This window comes from Aotus nancymaae, unplaced genomic scaffold (assembly GCF_030222135.1).
Source record: "Aotus nancymaae isolate 86718 unplaced genomic scaffold, 86718_ANA_hifiasm-v0.15.2.pri h1tg000020l, whole genome shotgun sequence".
Taxonomy (NCBI): domain Eukaryota; kingdom Metazoa; phylum Chordata; class Mammalia; order Primates; family Aotidae; genus Aotus; species Aotus nancymaae.
This window is the reverse complement of record NW_026988432.1, coordinates 22629530-22648764: the sequence shown is the minus strand read 5'-3', so window position 1 is coordinate 22648764 and position 19235 is coordinate 22629530. Positions and strand designations below refer to the sequence as shown.

Below are 19235 nucleotides of genomic sequence, written 5' to 3'. Positions count from 1 at the left end.
CATCTTTTTCAAAACTCAATCAATCATCTACATGGACGTACTTATGGATTCTTCCTTCCTCCCATTGATCTGTCTGTCTTTTCACCAACTGTTAATATGTTGATTCTTTTATGTTAATCTTGTACTCAAATTTAGAGTAAAAGCTTAGTAGAATAATTTTATTGTTAATTTGAATCCATGGAAAAGCAGCAGAAAAATTGAGGGAGCATAATTTTAATATAAAAAGAAATAAAAATAATTTGCACAATGTAGCATCAATTTTATTTATGGTAAGGCATATTATAAGCAATTATTCAAAAGACATACTAGAGCAATTGTTTAAATATTTCATAATGATAATTTGTAACAACATATGTAATCAAGGTACTAAGTTTCTTTTCTTTTCCTGACTTCATGTATGAATTTCAGACCCACCTCAGACCTTCTTATCCAATAAATTCAAGAGTGTAATTAGAAGTATATTTATTTAGAATACAACCGAACTAGTGTTTCTTTTCCTATATTTCTTGTAGAGTACTATTTTAGCTGAATAAAGAGTATTCCCCCTTGTAATCTTGTTTTTTTTCACTGAGAGGTTTTTTGTTTTTTTTTTTTAAAAAAGGCATTTCAAATGATCAAAGTGGAAATAATAAGGATATAGAAAACAATCTGTAAATGACAAATAAATGATAAGGCTGATGGTATTATAAAGACACATTTATATTTGAAGAATTTGAACTTTTGGGGTCCTCTGAAATGGCTTATTTTTATTCTCAGGAAATCCAAAGACTTCCAGAGTGAGCCTGGAGATGTCATGAGCAGGTCTCATCTGTATTATATTCCACTGTAACTGCCCAGTGGGTTTATCTTGCCCTCTGCCCACATTGAGCCAACTGCCCACATAAAGCCAATCAAGGCAGGGGGATTGCAGTAGAGAAAGAGTTCTATACACATAGAGCCGGATCAAATCAGCTTCCCTGAAAATTCAGAGGCTAGGGTTTTTCAAGTATAGTTTTGTGGGCAGAGGGTTTGGGGAAATGAGAAATGCTGACCGGTTGGGGATGCAATCATCGAAGTGCAGAAAATGGTCCTCCTGAACTGAGTCCAATTTTGGTTGGGGGCCACAGAGGAGCTGCTCCTTCAGGTGGGGCCATCTGGTCATCAGAAATGCAGAAGTGGGCTGGATATGGTGACTCATGTCTGTAATTCCAGCACTTTGGGAGGCCAAGGCAGGTGGATTACCTGAGGCCAAGAGTTCAAGACCAACCTGCCCAATATGGCAAAACCCCATCTCTACTAAAAATACAAAAATTAGCTGGGCATGGTGGTGGGTGCCTGAAATCCCAGCTACTCGGGAGGCTGAGGCAGGAGAATTGCTTGAATCTGGGAGGCAGAGGTTGCAGTGAGCCGAGATCATAACACTGGACTCCAGCCTGGGTGACAAAGCGAGATTCCATCTCAAAAAAAAAAAAAATATGTGCAGAAGCCTGACAAGATATTTCAAAAGGCCAATCTTAGGTTCTACAATAGTGATGCTATTTACAGGAATAACAGGGAAAGTTGCATAGCTTGTGACCTCCAGAATAATGGTTGGTTATCATTTAACTGTGTCTATACCTTAGCAGAATTTAAGCCCCTCTCCTCTTAACTTAGGGGCCTTTCAATAGTTTTACAAAGGCAGTTTAGTTTTGGGAAGGGCTGTTATCATTTAAGCTATAAAGTTAATTTCTCCCAAAGTTAGGTTGGCCCACACTCAGGAATGACCAAGGGCAGTTTGGAGGTAAGATAGTTAGGTCAGAGCTATTTCACTGTCATAATTTTCTCACTGTTACGATTTTTGCATAGGTTGTTTCACAACTGTATTTCCATGTTCAAAAATGAGTATAGTTAATTCAAAATACAAACCAACAATGTCTTTCCACTTTTGACCTTAACATAAGTTATTCTAATGGAAATCATCAAGATTGTTAGGTCGGTTAAATAAGCTTATTCCAAAATCTGCAATTTATTACAATCCAGCATGATAAATGAGGTATAAAAGGAATCTGGTCTCCTAGTAAAAGATGGATTCTCTTACTATACTGCAAATTCTTAAAGCAGGATTCGTGATCCTAATTTTCCTACAAGAGTGCCTGAAAATGTATCACAAAGAAATTCTGCAATGTGACATAAAGTCATAAATAGTAAATGTATGATAAGCAGATTTTTAGCAGGGAAGTTTGTCTGAACTGAGTTCTCACAATGGTAGTTCAACTGGTGAAATTCAATTCATTTCAGCAAAACATTGATTTTATCAGTAAGTGTTGTTTCTTACTGTCATCCATAGGATAACACAGGCAGTCATCCAGGAAGCTATGTGCTTATTAAAGTGGCAAAAAGAGAGAGATATCTATAGCTGGGAAATTTCTCAGACCACCATGTGAGCAAGTAGAATGAATATCAATAGCCATGTCAAAAGGTTCAAATATTCGCTTTACAGTTAGCAGCTGGGCAAATTACTCAACCACTCTCAGTATCTTCCCCTGTAAAACAGGAATAATACTATCTGCTTATGAGGGCTTTGGGGAAGATAAAAGGAATTAATACAAATAAAGGACTTAGACTTCTTCCTGGCATAGAGTAATTATTCCCTAAATGTTAATGGATAACTTATACCTTCAAAATAAGCAAGCAATAAAAATGTTTCCAAAGATACCATGAAGCATAAAATTCACACACAGTTATGCAACAAATCAAGCATTACAGTACTTGGATGAATTTGTAAATATATTACATCATCTCATTTTTATAAACCTTCAAATATTTTATAGACAACATTGATATTTCACATTCCACAATGAAAGGCTTGAAGCATCTTTCCTGAGCAAATATTTAAAGCTGTATACTAGAAAGGAAGACCAAAGGCCCAAAGGAAATTCATCCTTTAGGGGGACCAAGTTCTCTCATTATACATTTAAATAAAGTTTGTTCTTTCCTGAGTATATGTCTGCATTTCTGCAAGTTAGGTCTTATTCACTGCAATCACAAACTCCACCTATAAAGAAGACATATATCAGAATTTAAGCACACATTCACGAAAACACTAGATATACTGTTTCAATTCATGAGTTCAGATTCTTCCTGGCTGCAAACAGCAGCCATTATTCCCTTGAGCCTAAAATTAATACATTTTCATGGAAGTATGGGCTAACACCATTATTTTTCTATTTCCCCCAATATTTTATTTAGATACTATTAATAAATATCAAGAAGAAAATTTGTCACAAAGGCAGAGGATACCATGTGCACCCCTATGTGTTTATGCATATAGGTTACCTCTAGAAACCAATGTTTAATCCCAGAACTACTGAAGAACAGTCATTCTCTAAGGTGTGGTGAGGCAGCCTTGATTCTCAACTTTAGAGGGGCATACAGGTTGGGGAATTAGCTAAAGGAATCTGCTCTTTCTCCTGCCCGTAATTCAGTTGAGTATAATTCTCCCACAAACAATGGATCAGGAGATGAACTTATGTCGCTGTGAGATCTTTCTTATCATCCAAAAGTCAACTTTCAAATATGCATGCTCATTTATTCATATATATGCCTTTCATACATATATATGCAGAAAATGTATGCTCATTCATACATATAAACACTCTCCATTCTATTTATACACTTAAAAACCACATCAAAAACTCAGAGTTGACAATCTTAAAACAGTCCCATTAGAAAGAAAAATTGAAAACAAGATTCAGATTTTTTTTTTTATTTAAAGCAGAATCTGTCTACCATCATGGGAAGGCACCTGGTTCCTTCACTATTTGGTAAGTTTTGAAGAGTCCTTCCATTACTTATATATTTGTTTGATTTTCTAAAATGTCATCTTCTTGCAAAGCCATTGGTATGTAATAAGTTCAATTTAAATAATGGCATTGCGCCATTTTAACATGAAGTTTGTACTGTGTTTCAGAGAATAAGTAAGACTTACGCAGTCTTTCTAAATCAGATCTTCATCCAGCCAGTTCATTTCCGTAACCTAATCAGCATGAAATAAGGGGAAATACCTTCGGTCTTCAATTCGCTGTAGGAAAGACAACACGATGATCAAAATGGAGAATGCTAAACTCTAGTGATCACGGCTAGACCACCATACTCAACTACCACAATACATTAATATCAAATCTGAACTAACTGCTTTGTTCTAAGAGATGTGTTAATAGATGTATTCTGACCAGTTCCCCATGATATACAGTAGAATTGCATTGTGAAAGCATTTAACGTATGCAGATTCTACTAGATGTAACAGGACAAGAATGAGGGAGCGTGAGGGAAGCCAGAGAGTGGAAGAGCCTGTATCTGCCATTCCACCTGGTGAAGAGGTTCCCCAGAGTGAGCTGGAGATGACAAAACACAGATCTACTGTTACCTCCGGCTGTTTTAGTTCAGTGCATTTTGCATAGCCTGAATTTATTTCCTCACTCTGAGATTCTAGTATTTAAAACTGTAAATACATATGTACTTACAGTATATATATATATATACACACACACATATATATATACACACATATATATATGTACACAGACATATATGCATGCATACACACATAAACATGTGGATATTTTATTATTGTTGTTTAACAACATGGCCTCTAATCCCAAGCAAACCACTCAAGAAACATCAGGCTGGACACAGTGGCTCATGACCGTAATCCTAACATTTTGGGAGGCTGAGATGGGAGAATCACTTGAGCCCAGGAGTTCAAGACCAGCCTAGGCAGCATAGCAAGACCCTGTTCTCTACAAAAAGAAAATAGCCAGGTATGACGGTGTGCCTGTAGCCTAGCTACTGGGGAGGCTGAGGTGGGAAAATCCCTTGAGCCCAGGAGTTTGAGGTTAAGGTGAGCTATGATTACATTACTGCACTCCAGCCTGGGCCACAGAGTGAGACCTGTCAAGAGAGAATGAAAGGAAGAGGAGGGGAGGAGAGGGGCTGGTTGGGAGGAGGGGAGGGGAGAGGAAGGGAAAGGAAGGGGAAGGAGAGGAGGGGAGGAAGGGCTGAGAGAAGAAGGGAGGGAAGGGAGGGAGGGAGGGAAGAAGGAAGGAAGGAAGGAAAGAAGGAAGAAAGGAAGGAAGGAAGGAAGGAAGGAAGGAAGGAAGGAAGGAAGGAAGGAAGGGACAGACAGACCTATATGTTCTAATGCTCAAGTAAAAAAGAAAAAACCTTGTTTGTACTCCCTGAGAGAATGTGTAGAGATTTGCCAGGATTAAATTTTTATGTGTACATATTTTTCTAATTTGAGTCTTAACAGTTCTCTTTGTTCTCAAATCTCTCCCTAGAGTTAATTTCACTGTGTATTCGTGAATCCAGATTTACCACACCAAACTACCACTTACATGTTTTAAGTGGCCAATGGGTCATATTTCATTTTGCAAATGTGAGTCCTACCTTTATATCAGGGGTCCCCAGCCCCTGGGCCATGGACTGGTATCAGTCTATGGCCTGTTAGGAATAGGACCACACAGCAGGAGGTGAGCAGCAGGCAAGAGAGAGAAGCTTCATCTGTATTTACAGCCACTCCCCAACACTCACATTACCTCCTGAGCGCCACCTCCTGTCAGATCAGCAATGGCGTTAGAGTCTCACAGGAGCGCGAACCCCATTGTGAACTGTGCATGCCATGGATGTAGGTTGCGTGCTCCTTATGAGAATCTACTGCCGGAGTATCTGTCTCACCCCCAGATAAGACCGGCTAGTTACAAGAACACAAGCTCAGGGCTCCCACTGATTCTACATTACAGTGAGTTTATAATTATTTTATTATACATTACAATGTAATAGAAATAAAAATAAATGTAATGCACTTTAATCATCCCAAAACCATCCTCTCCACACTGGTTCATGGAAAAACTGTCTTCCATGAAACCTGGTGCCAAAAAGAATGGGGACTGCTGCTTTACATCATGAACACTAGAATTTTTATCAAAAATCACAGAACAAAGGAGACATTCAGTCTACTGTCACCACTTCAATTAGGAAATTTCCCCATTTGACCTTTCCCAAGTCATAGGAAGAAGAAAAGTCTTTAAAACAGTAAACCTTTATTAATTAAATACTAATTAATAGCTGCATCTAAAGAGTTGGCCAAAGAAGTAATTTTCTCCAAATGACCCCTATATACCAGCCAGAGTCTCAGCATTCAACACTAGAGTAGTCACAATATGAAGATAACCAGCTGTTTCCTTGTCTGCTCCATTATGGCTCCATTCCCGCCAGGGTTCGAGCAGCTAGGACTGGCCACAGTGCTTCACCACCCCAATGGGAATGGCACAGACGGAAGGGAGCAAAACATTGACCATTCTTCCTTCCCTTGGAATGTTACGCTTGCCCTCCTAGTCCAAACCTTTCATGTCTCCCCCAGCTGAAGTGACTCTACTCTCCCTGCTTCTGAGATGTGGGCATTTCATCTCCTCCTGGGAAACCTCTGGGGCTTCATTTCTTTTCTTTTCTAGAAGTTGCAGGGCTAGTGGCCAGAAAGTTTATAACTTAGCATGCAGAGGCCAAAAGATTTTAGAGGACTTGAATCATAATAGTTTCATCTCTAGTCTCTAATTACATACAACATTAGCAAAGTGAAATACTGTTTCAGGCAGTTTTAAAGAGAGAGATGAATCTTCCTGAATTCCTAGACTGATGCTAATTACAGTGGGTCTGATTTTTCCACCTCTGGCACTGGGCTGAAGAGAGGTTTAGAAAATGAGATTCTTCCCTAGAGGGACTAGCTTGGGAAATTCAAAAGCTGCTAGAAGAGGAAGCTTTTAATCACTTTTTAAATGATACATGTAATTAGACTATGTTTTCTTTTAAATGATAATTTCATGGGGTTTATGGAAATGAGATATGAGCCCAGATTCTGATTCTGCCAACAACAACCACAACAAAAATTTAACTTAAAAAAGTGACTTAGATGGTTTCAACCATCATTTCAATTTCTTTAGTAGGTCATCATCATCACTTGAAATCATTCATTATTAGGTGGTTGTTGAAGATCCTTGTTCTTACCAATGCAAGAAATAAAAAGAACTATTCTTGCCCTGGTGACATTTATATTAATAATTCATTAGATTTGACAACATAGCAATTTCAATAAATGCCAACAATTAAAGTTTAAAATGTCCATCAATGGCACAAAATAATGAGCAACAGAAGAAGAAAGACAGTAAAGGAGATGATCTGTAATGTCTAGATGTTGGAGTTGAGATTGGGCTTGTTTTAGGGCAAAGAAGAAAAAAGAGGTAATGTAAACTTGTTCATTAATTTATTTAGTATTTCTGTGTTAGGCTTTGAAGATCAAATGATGAACAAGATTAACACAGTTAGACAGATAGTAAACAAATGATTGCATAAGTACTGACAGACTGGAATCTTTCTCAAGTGGGTTGAATGTCAAACGTGTTCAACACAGGTTGTGAAGACAGGGTGGAAGAAGACAAAGACCTTACCTTGTAGAAACAGCCTTAGATAACTTTGTCCTAGGAGTTTCAGATGAAAGTGCTACCTGGGTTTTTAGTTCTTTATTCTAAAATTGAAAAAAAATTGCAGAGATCAAATCGCTAACATATTTATTAGCTACCCCCTCAATGCTTCTATTCAACCCAACGCCTGCCTCACTCCTTGGCAGTAAGTTTGTTATTGCAATTATACTATAGAACAAAGACAATAGCCAGTTGAAAGTCACTAAATATTATCTCCGAAGATGCAGATACTCCCTGAAAAATGCATAATTTACCAAGGGACTAAAATACAGTATTCTGATTTAGCATCTGAAATTCAACAGCTGAAGTATCTATATTTTATTTTACAGAGTTTTAAAAATATAGACAAATGAGAAGAACTTTTAAAGAACCTTGTTAAAGATACCCACAATATCGATCACATGTTCATCTTTCTTTTGAGATCTCTTGATTATAAACCCCATGAAAATAGGTCCCATCTGCTTTTTACTATTAATATAAGTTTGTGGCCTCTACAGCCTCCATTTTCTTATGAAGCCTTAGTTTCTTCATATCTATACTAGTGGTAAATAATACATAACTGCCCACCTTGTGTAAGTTGTTGGAAGAAACAACATATGAACATAATATTTTACATCTGGAAGCACTCTCGTAATTCTGGGAGTTCATGCAACAGCTAAGAAAAGGAATGGTTAGGGTGCAAGTTCTCAGGTACAAATCCTGGCATGGCCACTTACTGGTTATGTAACCTCATTTAAGACACTTAACCTCTCTGTGCCTAATTTCCTCATCTGTATTGCAGATATAATAACGCCTTCTTCACAGATTTAAAATGAGATAGAAAATATGTCAAGTGCTCAGCTAGTGCCTGGCACAGATTTTAAGACTTAAAAGGAGTTGGTTATGATTTTCTAGTCCAAGTGCCTTTTTTCTTTTTTTTTGAGACAATCAATGTCTGGCTCTGTCGCACAGGCTGGAGTGCAGTGACACAATCTCGGCTCACTTCAACCTCCAACTCTCAGGCTGAAACCATTAGGATGTCACTCAGCCTCCTCAGTAGCTGGGACCACAGGTGTGTGCCACCATGCCCAACTAATTTTTGTATTTTTGGTAGAGACAGGGTTTCACCATGTTGCTCAGGCTGGTCTTAAACTCCTGGACTTGAACAATCTGCCTGCCTCAGCCTCTCAAAGTGCTGAGATTGCAGGTGTGAACCACTGTGCTCAGCCCCAAGTACCATTTTTATAAATCAAATTCCGAAGACTTCCAGTGCCCCACACCCTATTCGTGGCAGAGGTCACTGCCAGGCTGTGTACTCCCATCCAGAGCCAGTGCTTTCTCTACAACACAGCCAAGCGAGCAATTTTACTTCCCAGATCTGGAAAGTGAGACTTAAAACTGTGAAGGATCATGACCAATGATGAATTGCCAGTGAGTTGCACTGGCAGGCCAGGGGTCTTTAAAGGACACACCCACATTAAAGTGTCTGGGACCAAAAGGTAGCTGGGTGGAACAATGACAGGTGATGAACAGGGACACCAGCTCCCTTCCCTTTCAAGGAAAACAGGCTTAGAGCATCATGTAATTATAGTTTAAAAGGTATTTTCTTTCTTTCTTTTTTTTTCTTTTTTTGAGACAGGGTCTCACCCTGTCCCCCAGGCTGGAGTACAGTGATGTGATCTCAGTGTTACAGGGTGTCTTTTATCTGGCTGGAAATCTTTGTGGCCGGTGGCACCTTTGCCGGAGTTTTGCTTGGGTCTGCTGGGCTCATTTCATTCACTGAGCCTGGCAGGCTGCATGCTACTGGCCTAGGTCCCATGCCTGCCAAGGGCAAGTCAGACGTGGAATGGCGAGGGATGTGTGATCAAGCGTGGGGTCTGCTACTGTGCACAGTCAAACATGCCGGCTGCTACAGTGAGGTGTGCAGCTCCAGGTACTGGCATGGGTGCCAAGGCTGCAGCCAGACCAGGCACATTGAAAGCAGCTTCCACAGCTGGCACTGGGGAACACAGTGGCACCTGGAAGCTTGGAGATGCCAGGAACCACAAGGCCACAAAGAGACAGTCACAGCCCTAGCTCAGGGAGCTCCCAGGTCTGGGATCCCCAAAGGGCCACAGCTCTTTCCTTCTCTTTGCCTGCAACATGGTGAGCAAGGGGCATGTCTCAGCCCTGTTTGTATTACAGCTGTTTTAACCCAGGCACCCACTGGGTCCTGAGTTCTTGTCCTGCAACCAGGAAGAATGAGGTACACAGAAAAGTGGAGGTCAAGCAAGATGAAGAGGAGCTTTATTGAAACGGCTCAGAGGAAACCTGTAGTGGGCAGCTCCTTTCTGCACCCAGGAGCTGTGTCCTAACGAGTGTCCAGCTCCTTGCAGAGAAGGTAGCTCCTCTCTGCTAGGCAAGTAATCCCAACAAATGTTCAGCTATCAGCAGAGAGGGTAGCTCCTCTCTACAGCTGGCTGTCCCATCATCAGTGCAGCTCTCAGCAGAGAGGAAGCCCTAGAGTGGGTGCCTCCTCTCTGCAGGCAGGGGGTAAACCTGGGGCTTTTATGGCCTCAAAAGGGAGGAAGTATGTGCTGATTGGTCCATGGGTGGCTATGGGTGGGCCCAGAAAAGGCAACACAAGTTCCCATTCCAGTCCACAGGGACTGGCAGCCCGGCCCTTAACCTTTAGGACCTCCCTGGCTTAAAGGTGGGAACTCACTGGGGAACTGCTCCTTCTGACCAGGAGCCTGTCTGCCTTCTGCATGGTTCATCATGCCCAGGCTGTTTGTGCCAAAGGGCACCTTCAGGGCAGTGCCAAGCTGCCCTCAGCACCCCCTTGGCTTCCTTCCCATGCTTGTTGGTGCCCAAAGTCCAGAGGGAGTTGAGGCAGAAAGGAGCTGGCATGTCAGCACATCCCGACCATGCACATACCCAGCTGGGCTGTGACAGTGACCAGGCTTGGACCCAATTTTGCTCTGAGACTGGAGAGGGTGCCAACAGCAGGGAGAAGCCAGGCAGTGGGCGCAGGCACTTCCGAGCCTGCAAGGGCAGCGGGGGGACCTTCCCAGGCCCCCAAAAGTACAGGGATTCCTGAATCTACAGCCACAGTTTAGGCAGGTGAAGCTGTGCCCAGTGGGAGTGGGGCTCTTGTGGGCTCCATGGAGCATGCAGCCCTGACCACGCCTCCCTGCTGCAGCCAGTGAGAGGGCAGTGGCCCCTCCAGATGGCCCATCACAGACATCAATGGCTCACTGCAACCTCCACCTCCACCTCCACCTCCGGGGTTCAAGTGATTCTCTTGCCTCAGCCTCCTGAGTAGCTAGGATTACAAGCATGTGCCCCCCACACCCAGTCAATTTTTGTTGTTTTTTTTTTCAGTAGAGACAGGGTTTCACCATGTTGGCCAGACTAGTCTTGAACTCCTGGTCTCAAGTGATCCATCCTCCTTAGGCTCCCAAAGTGCTGAGATTACAGGTGAGAGCCACTGCACCCAGCCTACAAGATATTTTCTGAAATTCCACCTGATGGTTTGGAGTAAGTCAATGGTTTAGAGTCAGTCTTGAATTGTGCCCCTTCTTAGCTCTCAGCATTTATCATTAATAATAATTGAAAGATGAGGCCAGTATCTTCATATGCAGTCATCATTCCACTGTGAAATTTCGAGTGAAGCTAAGTTCCATCCAGGAAATGTACTTCAGATTTGATCAGTTAATGATAAAGATCTCCTCATATAATGAATATAAATCTATTATACACTCCAAACAAGTGCAGGCACATATTATAGGCCAAGCATGTGCCTAGAAAAAAGTCCCTCTCTACAGTACTATACACGTGATGAGGCAATTTGAAACGCACTCTCTTGATGACAAGCACCATTAGAATGAAAATATTCTGTGACTGGTCAATTAGGTAAAAGCTACTTAGGTTTTCCCAGAATAAACTCCTGGTTTTTCAACCAATTCAGTACCAAACAATACAAAAGCATAAGAGTTATTATGTTAGACCCTCTTTAATTTATTTTAAATTCCATGCTGATTTGTTTCATCTACCAGATTTAGGTATTTAGTCTTGATTCATAGACTTTTCTGATTTTTCCCTTAACTAGGAGAGTACATGCATGAGTTTTATTTAAAAACTGCAAATCACTGGCCAGAATATGCCTGCCATTATTATGGCTCTGTGTAAGGATAGTTTATTCACATAGTTTTCAAAAAGAATATAATTTTTGCATACTTAATATTTTAGCAACACACTCCAAGAATTAAATTTTAAGGATGATGGTGCTTATATAAAGTAGGATAATCTTCAAAGTTTAGAAAATGGAGTAATTTCTGAAGATGCATTTCCCTAGGAGCAGGTCCTTAGTGAAGAAACTAAAAATGCAATAAATATAAAACGAGTGTCAGAGCTGTAAATTAAGATGAAGAAAGATATGCAAAAACAGGAAGTAAATAATTTTGGCAGAGTTAAGCGGAAATTTTCTGGCAGTATTTAAAACTGGTTAAGAAGAATTAATGATTTTTTAAAAGATAGGGTTATATGAGTCAATTTTATCACCTATAGGCAGGAAAAAAAACTACTAGGATAGAAAGACCACCACAGGAAAAAAGTGTTTCCATGACATAAAAGCTAGAAGTAAAATAGAAAATATTTAATACAGTAACAATGACAATGACTAAAATCAATGTAAAAAATCATGCAAATTTAATATTATAACCATGTGTTTAAAAAAATATTGGATACACATATATATTTCACAAACATGTATACACATACACACACACACACACATACACACACACTTATTTAATCACCCAGTGTATTAGTCTGTACTGACACTGCTAATAGAGATGTACCCAAGACTGGGTAATTTATAAAGAAAAGAGGTTTAATGGACTCACAGTTCCATATGGCTGGGAAGGCCTCACAATCATGGCAGAAGGCAAAAGAAACACAAAGACACGTCTTACATGGAGGCAGGCAAGAGAGAATGAGAACCAAGCAAAAGGGATTTCCCCGTATAAAGCCATCAGATCTCATGAGACTTATTCACTACCATAAGAACAGTAAGGGGGAAACTATCCTTATGATTCAATTATCTCCAACTGGGTCCCTCCCACAACACATGGGAATTATGGGAGCTACAATTCAAGATGAGATTAGTATGAGGACACAGCTAAACCGTGTCACCCAGATATCCAGATAAGCAGATATTGGCGGGGAGGCATGTGCTGCAAAGCCAAGCAGACTCAAATGCAGGTTTTGCCACCTGCTAGCTGGTTGATTTTAAACAAGTTGCTCAACTTTTCTGACCCTCAGTTTTTTTACTTGCAAAATGTAGTCAATAATAACTCTCCTGGAGCAGCTTTGAGGATTAAAGAAAACCAAACATGTAGCATGACTAAGCAGAGACAAATGATTCTAGTATGAATGAGAAAGTGATGCTGTCTTTAGGATTTACAAAGTTGATGTGTTTAAAATGTTGTTCAAGTTCTGATGATCATTTTTCACAAACTGAATCAGTGCATCCTGTTATTTCAGGAATTCCAAAATGGGCAGTGGCCTTAATTTTGCAGTGCAAGATAGAGTACCCCTGCACATTTTATTCTAGCTTAAAAGCTTTATAATAAGGCATTCACTAGGAATAGGATAGAAATTTATTTACTGTGGGGCTGGGTGAAGTGGTTCACACTTGTAATCCCAGCACTTTGGGAGGCCAAGGCAGGAGGATCACTTGAGCCCAGGGGTTTGAAACCAGCCCTGGCAATACAGTGAAACTCTGTCTGTACAATTTTTTAAAAATAAAATTAGTCAGGTATGGTAGTGTGCACCTGTATTCCCAGCTACGCAGAAGGCTGAAGTAGGAGGACTGCTTGAGCCTGGGAGGTTGAGGCTGCAGTGAGCCATGATCATGCCACAGCACTCCAGACTGGGCAACAGAGTGAGACCTTGTCTCTAAAAAACAGATAATAAAATAAAATAAAATAAGTTGAATCACTATGGCTCAAGGTCACTATATTTACATATTTAGATACCTGATCCGACATCATGTGCTCAGAGATGCCCTCCCTAATCCCTGTTACTCTATGACTCCTCACAGTTTTCCAGTCTTCCTCAGAGTACTTGGCACTTCCTAATGAAGCTGTATACTTGCTTGTTTATTGTCTGTTTTCTCAAAGTATAAGTAAGATGAAGTCGGAGACAATCTGTCACATTCATGGCCATATACCTACCACTTAGAACATTTCCTGACACATCATAAACACACAAAATATCTACTGAATAAATAAATTAATATGACTTGGACTTTTTAAAGCTCACATGGGCATGGTAACATTCACTACTGTGAAGGAAAGATTTTTCTATTGAAGAAAATAAATGTTGAGAACATAAAGTCACTCATCAGATACTGTTATTATTTGAAACCATTTTTCTATAGAAGTGTTAAAAAACACTGGCTTGAGGCTGGGTGCAGTGGCTCACACCTAAATCCCAGCACTTTGGGAGGCCAAAGTGGGTGGATCACCTGAGGTCAGAAGTTCGAGACCAACCTGGCCAATATGGTGGGACCCTGTCTCTACTAGAAATACAAAAATCAGTTGGATGTGGTGGTGGGCACCTATAATCCCAGCTATTTGGGAGTGTGAGGTAGGAGAACTGCTTGAACCTGGGAGGCAGAGGCTGCAGTGAGCAGAGATCATGACATTGCACTCCAGCCTGGGTGACAGAGCAAGATTCCGTCTCAAAAAAAAAAAAAAGGAAGAAAGAAAGAAAAAAAAACACTGGCTTGGGTTGAGCTACATGCAGAGAATCTAAGACAACACTGAGAGGTGCTGTCACATTACTATAGAGAGTTTGTCACAAGCCAAGAAGTTTCCATGAGAGGTGAGAGGGACACACATCTATTTCTGTGACATAATTGCTGAATAGTCAGTAATTATTTGCTGAATTTTGGAATATACAAACAGAGTACAATGGAAACAAATACATCTTCCTGGTCTAACTGTTTAACCAACAGGCCAGCTGGATAATGTACAGTATCTGGGTTAAGTTGTCAGTTTATTTAGGAAGATAAAACCCTCATTGGGAACAATATAATAAATAGACACAACTAAAGAACACAAAAATTGAATTAGAGGCAGTAGTACCATTGACACCTTGACTTTGTGATAAGAATGGGCACTTAATTAGGTATGAGCAGAGCCCAGAACCATATGAAGCGAAAGATCTGAGAACAATGCCAACCCTAAAACAACCTCTCCAATTAAAACACATTACAGATGTACAATAATTAAAGCAGTAAGCTATTGGAGCCAAAATAGGCTGATTCGCTGTTGGAACAGTTTCAATAAAAATTTAGTCCAGAACAAAAAGGCATTTCAAATTCACTCACTAGCCAGTAAGTTCCAGAGAGCAGGGCTCATGTCTAATTTGTTCAACATTGTTTTTCAGAATTTAGTGCCTATATCATAATAACCACTCAGTAATTAAGTGTAGAAGTAATTACATAATTTGTGATGTGGAAAAATGAAAAAATAAATGAAAGCTTAAAAATGAGAATACAGTAGATAGGCATAGTGCAGTGCCATATATATTCTATAGTTAATATGTATACACAGGTATGTAACAGGCACACAGATTCCCACAAAACACATATATACCCAACTGTGCTGAGTTGGTACCCAGGGATGGTACTTTTATCTGTGATTTTCTTGTTCTATTTGTATATCCATGTGTCCTAACTTATATGGAATGAATGAATGTCAGTTACATAAAAAGTGTAAGAAATAGGCTGGGTGTGGTGGCTCATGTCTGTAATCCCAGCACTTTGGAAGGGAGAGTTGGGCAAATCACCTGAGGTCAGGAGTTTGAGACCAGCCTGGCCAGTATGGTAAATCCCGTCTCTACTAAAAATACAAAAGTTAGCCAGGTGACATGGCATGCACCTGTAATCCCAGCTACTCAGGAGGCTGAGGCAGGAGAATCACTTGAATCAGGGAGGCAGAGGTTGCAGTGAGCCAAGATCGTGCCACTGCACTCCAGCTTGGGCAACAGAGTGAGACCCTGTCTCAAATATATTGCTACATGTAATAATACAAGAAAAAATATTTTATCAAGTAACATTTGTCCTAAGTAAGAAAGGGAGTGAAGAAATGTCTTTAGAGAACATTTCATAGGAGGCTCCACTGTGACATGAATCACATAATCTGAAGGTCCCCTGATATAAATTATCCAGCTATTACTGAGCACTTGGGTGAACACTAGTTTTGAGCCAATTATTCCACAATCAAGGCATTTTTAGCTGCACAGAGCTGAGAGCAATGTGGTAATCAGTCCCATACAACCTGAAGAGGGTGAGAATCTAACAAGTGTGAGTTTCAGTGAGGTCTATCCTCAAAACCAAAGAACAGTTTTCCGCCGGGAAAATAGAAATGGAAAATGAGGCTAAAATAATTAAGATGTAAAAAACTATTCTTATGATTTTTTAACAACTTCTGTCTGGAGAAAGCAGAAAGAACACGGTAGTGGAAGGAACAGTTCCAAAAGATGATAAGGCCTCCAGTGGGAAGTTACGGCATCTCCACAGTCCACAGGACTGGACAACATTTACATTGGCAGGTGACAATGAGCAGAAAATCAAAATACTGAGGGACGGAGTAGAACAGGTTACCAGCTCCAGGCAGTGGGTGATGCGCCATTTGACAGAGACAGAAGCAGAGACACAGCAAAAAAATGGAGCTGAAGTGGAGTTGCTGTGAGGTCTTTAGAAGCGCTCCAGCCTTGGCAGCAGCTTCACTGCACTTCCTGCAAGGCAGGGGCATTGCGAGTCAAGGACGGCAGCTGAGTGCCAGCAAGGGGGTTGATATGATTTTGATCTGTTTCCACCCAAATCACACCTTGAATTGTAATCATCTTCACGTGTCAAGGGCAGGGCCAGGTGGAGACAGTTGAATCACGGCAGCAGTTTCCCCTATACTGTTCTCATGATAGTGAGTGAGTTCTCACGAGATCTGATGGTTTTATAAGCTTCTGGCATTTCCCCTGCTGACGCTTCTTTTGCCTGCTGCCAATGTAAGCCACGGCTTCCACCTTCCTTCATGCCATGATTGTGAAGCCTCCCCAGCGTGTGAACTGTGAGTCCACAAACCTCTTTTTCTTTATAAATTACCCAGTCTTGCGTTTGTCTTTATTAGCAGCATGAGAACAGACTAATACAGGGGTCCTGAGGAAAGGGGGTCTGAGTGGGAGGGAGGAAAAGCATGTCTTATCCTAGGACATTAGAATGTATTGTATTCAGTTTGAAAACACTGAAAAGCAAGGCCATTACAACAGGCTTCTAGAAGTGGGTAAGCCTGGAGGCAAAGGTTAGAGGCCAGGATGGATATGAGTGAAGAAAGGAAAAAAGAGTACATCCCAAACCAGGAAAGGATCATGCGTGGGAACAAAGGCAGGACACAGGAAGCCTGGCCATCTGGCTATAGTGGAATTTACACAAGAGTGGACTTGAGTAAGCTTCTGATTCAAGTCCGTATCAGGAGAGGTTATCATCTGTCTCTCCATTACAGCAAGTATTCTGGAAAATTTAAGTGAACTTTTCATAGTCATTTAATTACATTAATAATATTTAACATTAATAATGCTAGTAATTTAATAACATAATAAAATCTTTTAAACGCTTCCTAATTTAGCAATCATTAAATTGTCACTCCTTTTTTCCATAGCGCTAATTTCTTATGCATAGGAGATGCACATACACACACTCACAAAACGACACTTGGATACACACAGAGACACACACGCATATATTTAGACATAGACAAACACAGCATATACAGTCACACAGACACACTCCTATGCCCACTCCCAAACAGACATACTCACAGTGTTATACAGGCATACAATTGCACACTTTCATACACAGGCTCACTGATACTGACACCCTCATGCACACAGATACATACACACACCACTCACACCCTCACAACAAAATGTAAAACAGATTCCCTCTTTACCTGGGCTTCAAGTATGTTAACTTTTTCTTTGAGATTTTCAATTCTTTTGTCTTGTTCTTTTAAATTATTTTTTAATCCTTCCATCTGATAATTAGAAAACACAATAGGAAAAATCTTGTCAGACCACAGGAAATAGTTACTTAAGTCAGAATTGTATGGATTTCTGAGGTCAAAAGATATTCATCAAATTAAAAAAAAATTAAATCCCAAAGCATTAAGACTCAGCAGGCAACAGAAAATACCAGCCCAAATTGACACCTGGGGCTGAAAGCCCTCAGCTGGTGCTGTTTTTCACTTTAATCTTTGGATAACCTGTTTAAACCAAGTTCAGCAGGAGTGCGTCCTGTGAAAGTAGCACTGGCTGCCCTTCTGCGTCTCAGCAACTTAATGTTCTCATCCTGCAGATGCAGCTGCTGGTGGACAGGATGAAGGCTGCTGCCTGGTGTGCAGAGGCTCCCTGAGGTAGAGACTTGTCAATCAGCAACATGATAAGGTGAGCCTGCTTTGCCAAGAGGCAATGTGAAATTGGGAGGTGGGGTGATGAGATTCAAAATGGTGCAAGAAGAAAGGGGACATGGATTCTAAGACAACTTTGCCACCACTAGCTGTCATTAAACTGCTCTGTAAAAAGAGGGTGTGGAATGGCCCCCAAAGTCCCTCCTGGCTCTCAAATTCCACTACTCAATTCTCTGGCCTTTTAGTGAGGTCATAGCCAAGCAAGCACAAATGCTATATTTATGTCAGGAAGGCTCTGGAGTTATTTGGGAGGGCTTCTATTTGGCAGCACAATAATTGAATAGAAGTCTGATTTTAAATTTTGAAACAGACATCCAAAAGCAGATCAATGCATATATACACATATATATATATACACACACACACACACACACTTTAAGTTCTGGGGTACATGTGCAGCTCTTGCAGGATTGTTACATGCCTTGGTGGTTTGCTGCCTCCACCCCCTCATCACCTACATTAGGTATTTCTCCTAATGTTATCCCTCCCCAATCTCCCCACCCCCTGCTATCCCTCCCCTAGCCCCCCAGCCCCAGCAGACCCCAGTGTGTGATGATCCCCTCCCTGTGTCCATGTGTTCTCATTGTTCGACGCCTGCCTATGAGTGAGAACATGAGGTGTTTGGTTTTCTGTTCTTGTGTTTGCTGAGAACGATGGTTTCCAGATTCATCCATGTCCCTGCAAAGGACATGAACTCATCATTTTTTATGGCTGCATAGTATTCCATGGTATACATGTGCCACATTTTCTTTATCCAGTCTATCCTTGATGGGCATTTGCATTGGTTCCAGGTCTTTGCTATTGTAAACAGTGCCACAATGAACATAACATGTGCATGTGTCTTTATAATAGAATGATTTATAATCCTTTGAGTATATACCCAATAATGGGATTGCTGGGTAAAATAGTATTTCTATTTCTAGATCCTTGAGGAATTGCCACACTGTTTTCCACAATGGTTGCACTAATTTACACTCCCACTAACAGTGTAAAAGCATTCCTATTTCTCCACATCCTCTCCAGCATACCTTGAAGTAGATTTTAAATACACACTTCATCATCTAGCTGGCTGCTGCCACAATCCCATCTGCTTTGCCACCTGTCAGGCTGCTCTCAGAGAAGAAGGGCCAGGCTACACACCTACCCTAAAACACCTCCTAAGTAAATCATGAGGTTATATAAACAGATCATTTTATGCTTAAGGAAGGGCTGAATCTCCTGATCTATAAATTTGTCTAAAGACCAGTAT

At 40.7% G+C, this 19235-nt stretch overlaps 1 protein-coding gene across 3 annotated transcripts in view; it reads right to left on the bottom strand.

The window, feature by feature from the left end:
- Window positions 1-244: 244 nt before the first annotated feature.
- CCDC68 (coiled-coil domain containing 68) overlaps window positions 245-19235 on the bottom strand; it is a 45176-nt gene continuing 26185 nt past the window's right edge. The window contains exons 10-13 of one of the 3 annotated variants that reach the window (XM_064379144.1): window positions 17471-17554; window positions 7461-7537; window positions 3947-4039; window positions 245-3013 (exon numbers count right to left, since the gene is read on the bottom strand). In XM_064379144.1, coding sequence (XP_064235214.1) covers window positions 3982-4039; window positions 7461-7537; window positions 17471-17554 — 219 coding nt within the window. In that variant the 3' untranslated portion in view covers window positions 245-3013; window positions 3947-3981. The remainder of the gene's footprint in view (window positions 3014-3946; window positions 4040-7460; window positions 7538-17470; window positions 17555-19235) is intronic. The other 2 variants (XM_064379146.1, XM_064379145.1) reach the window with 2 other exon arrangements.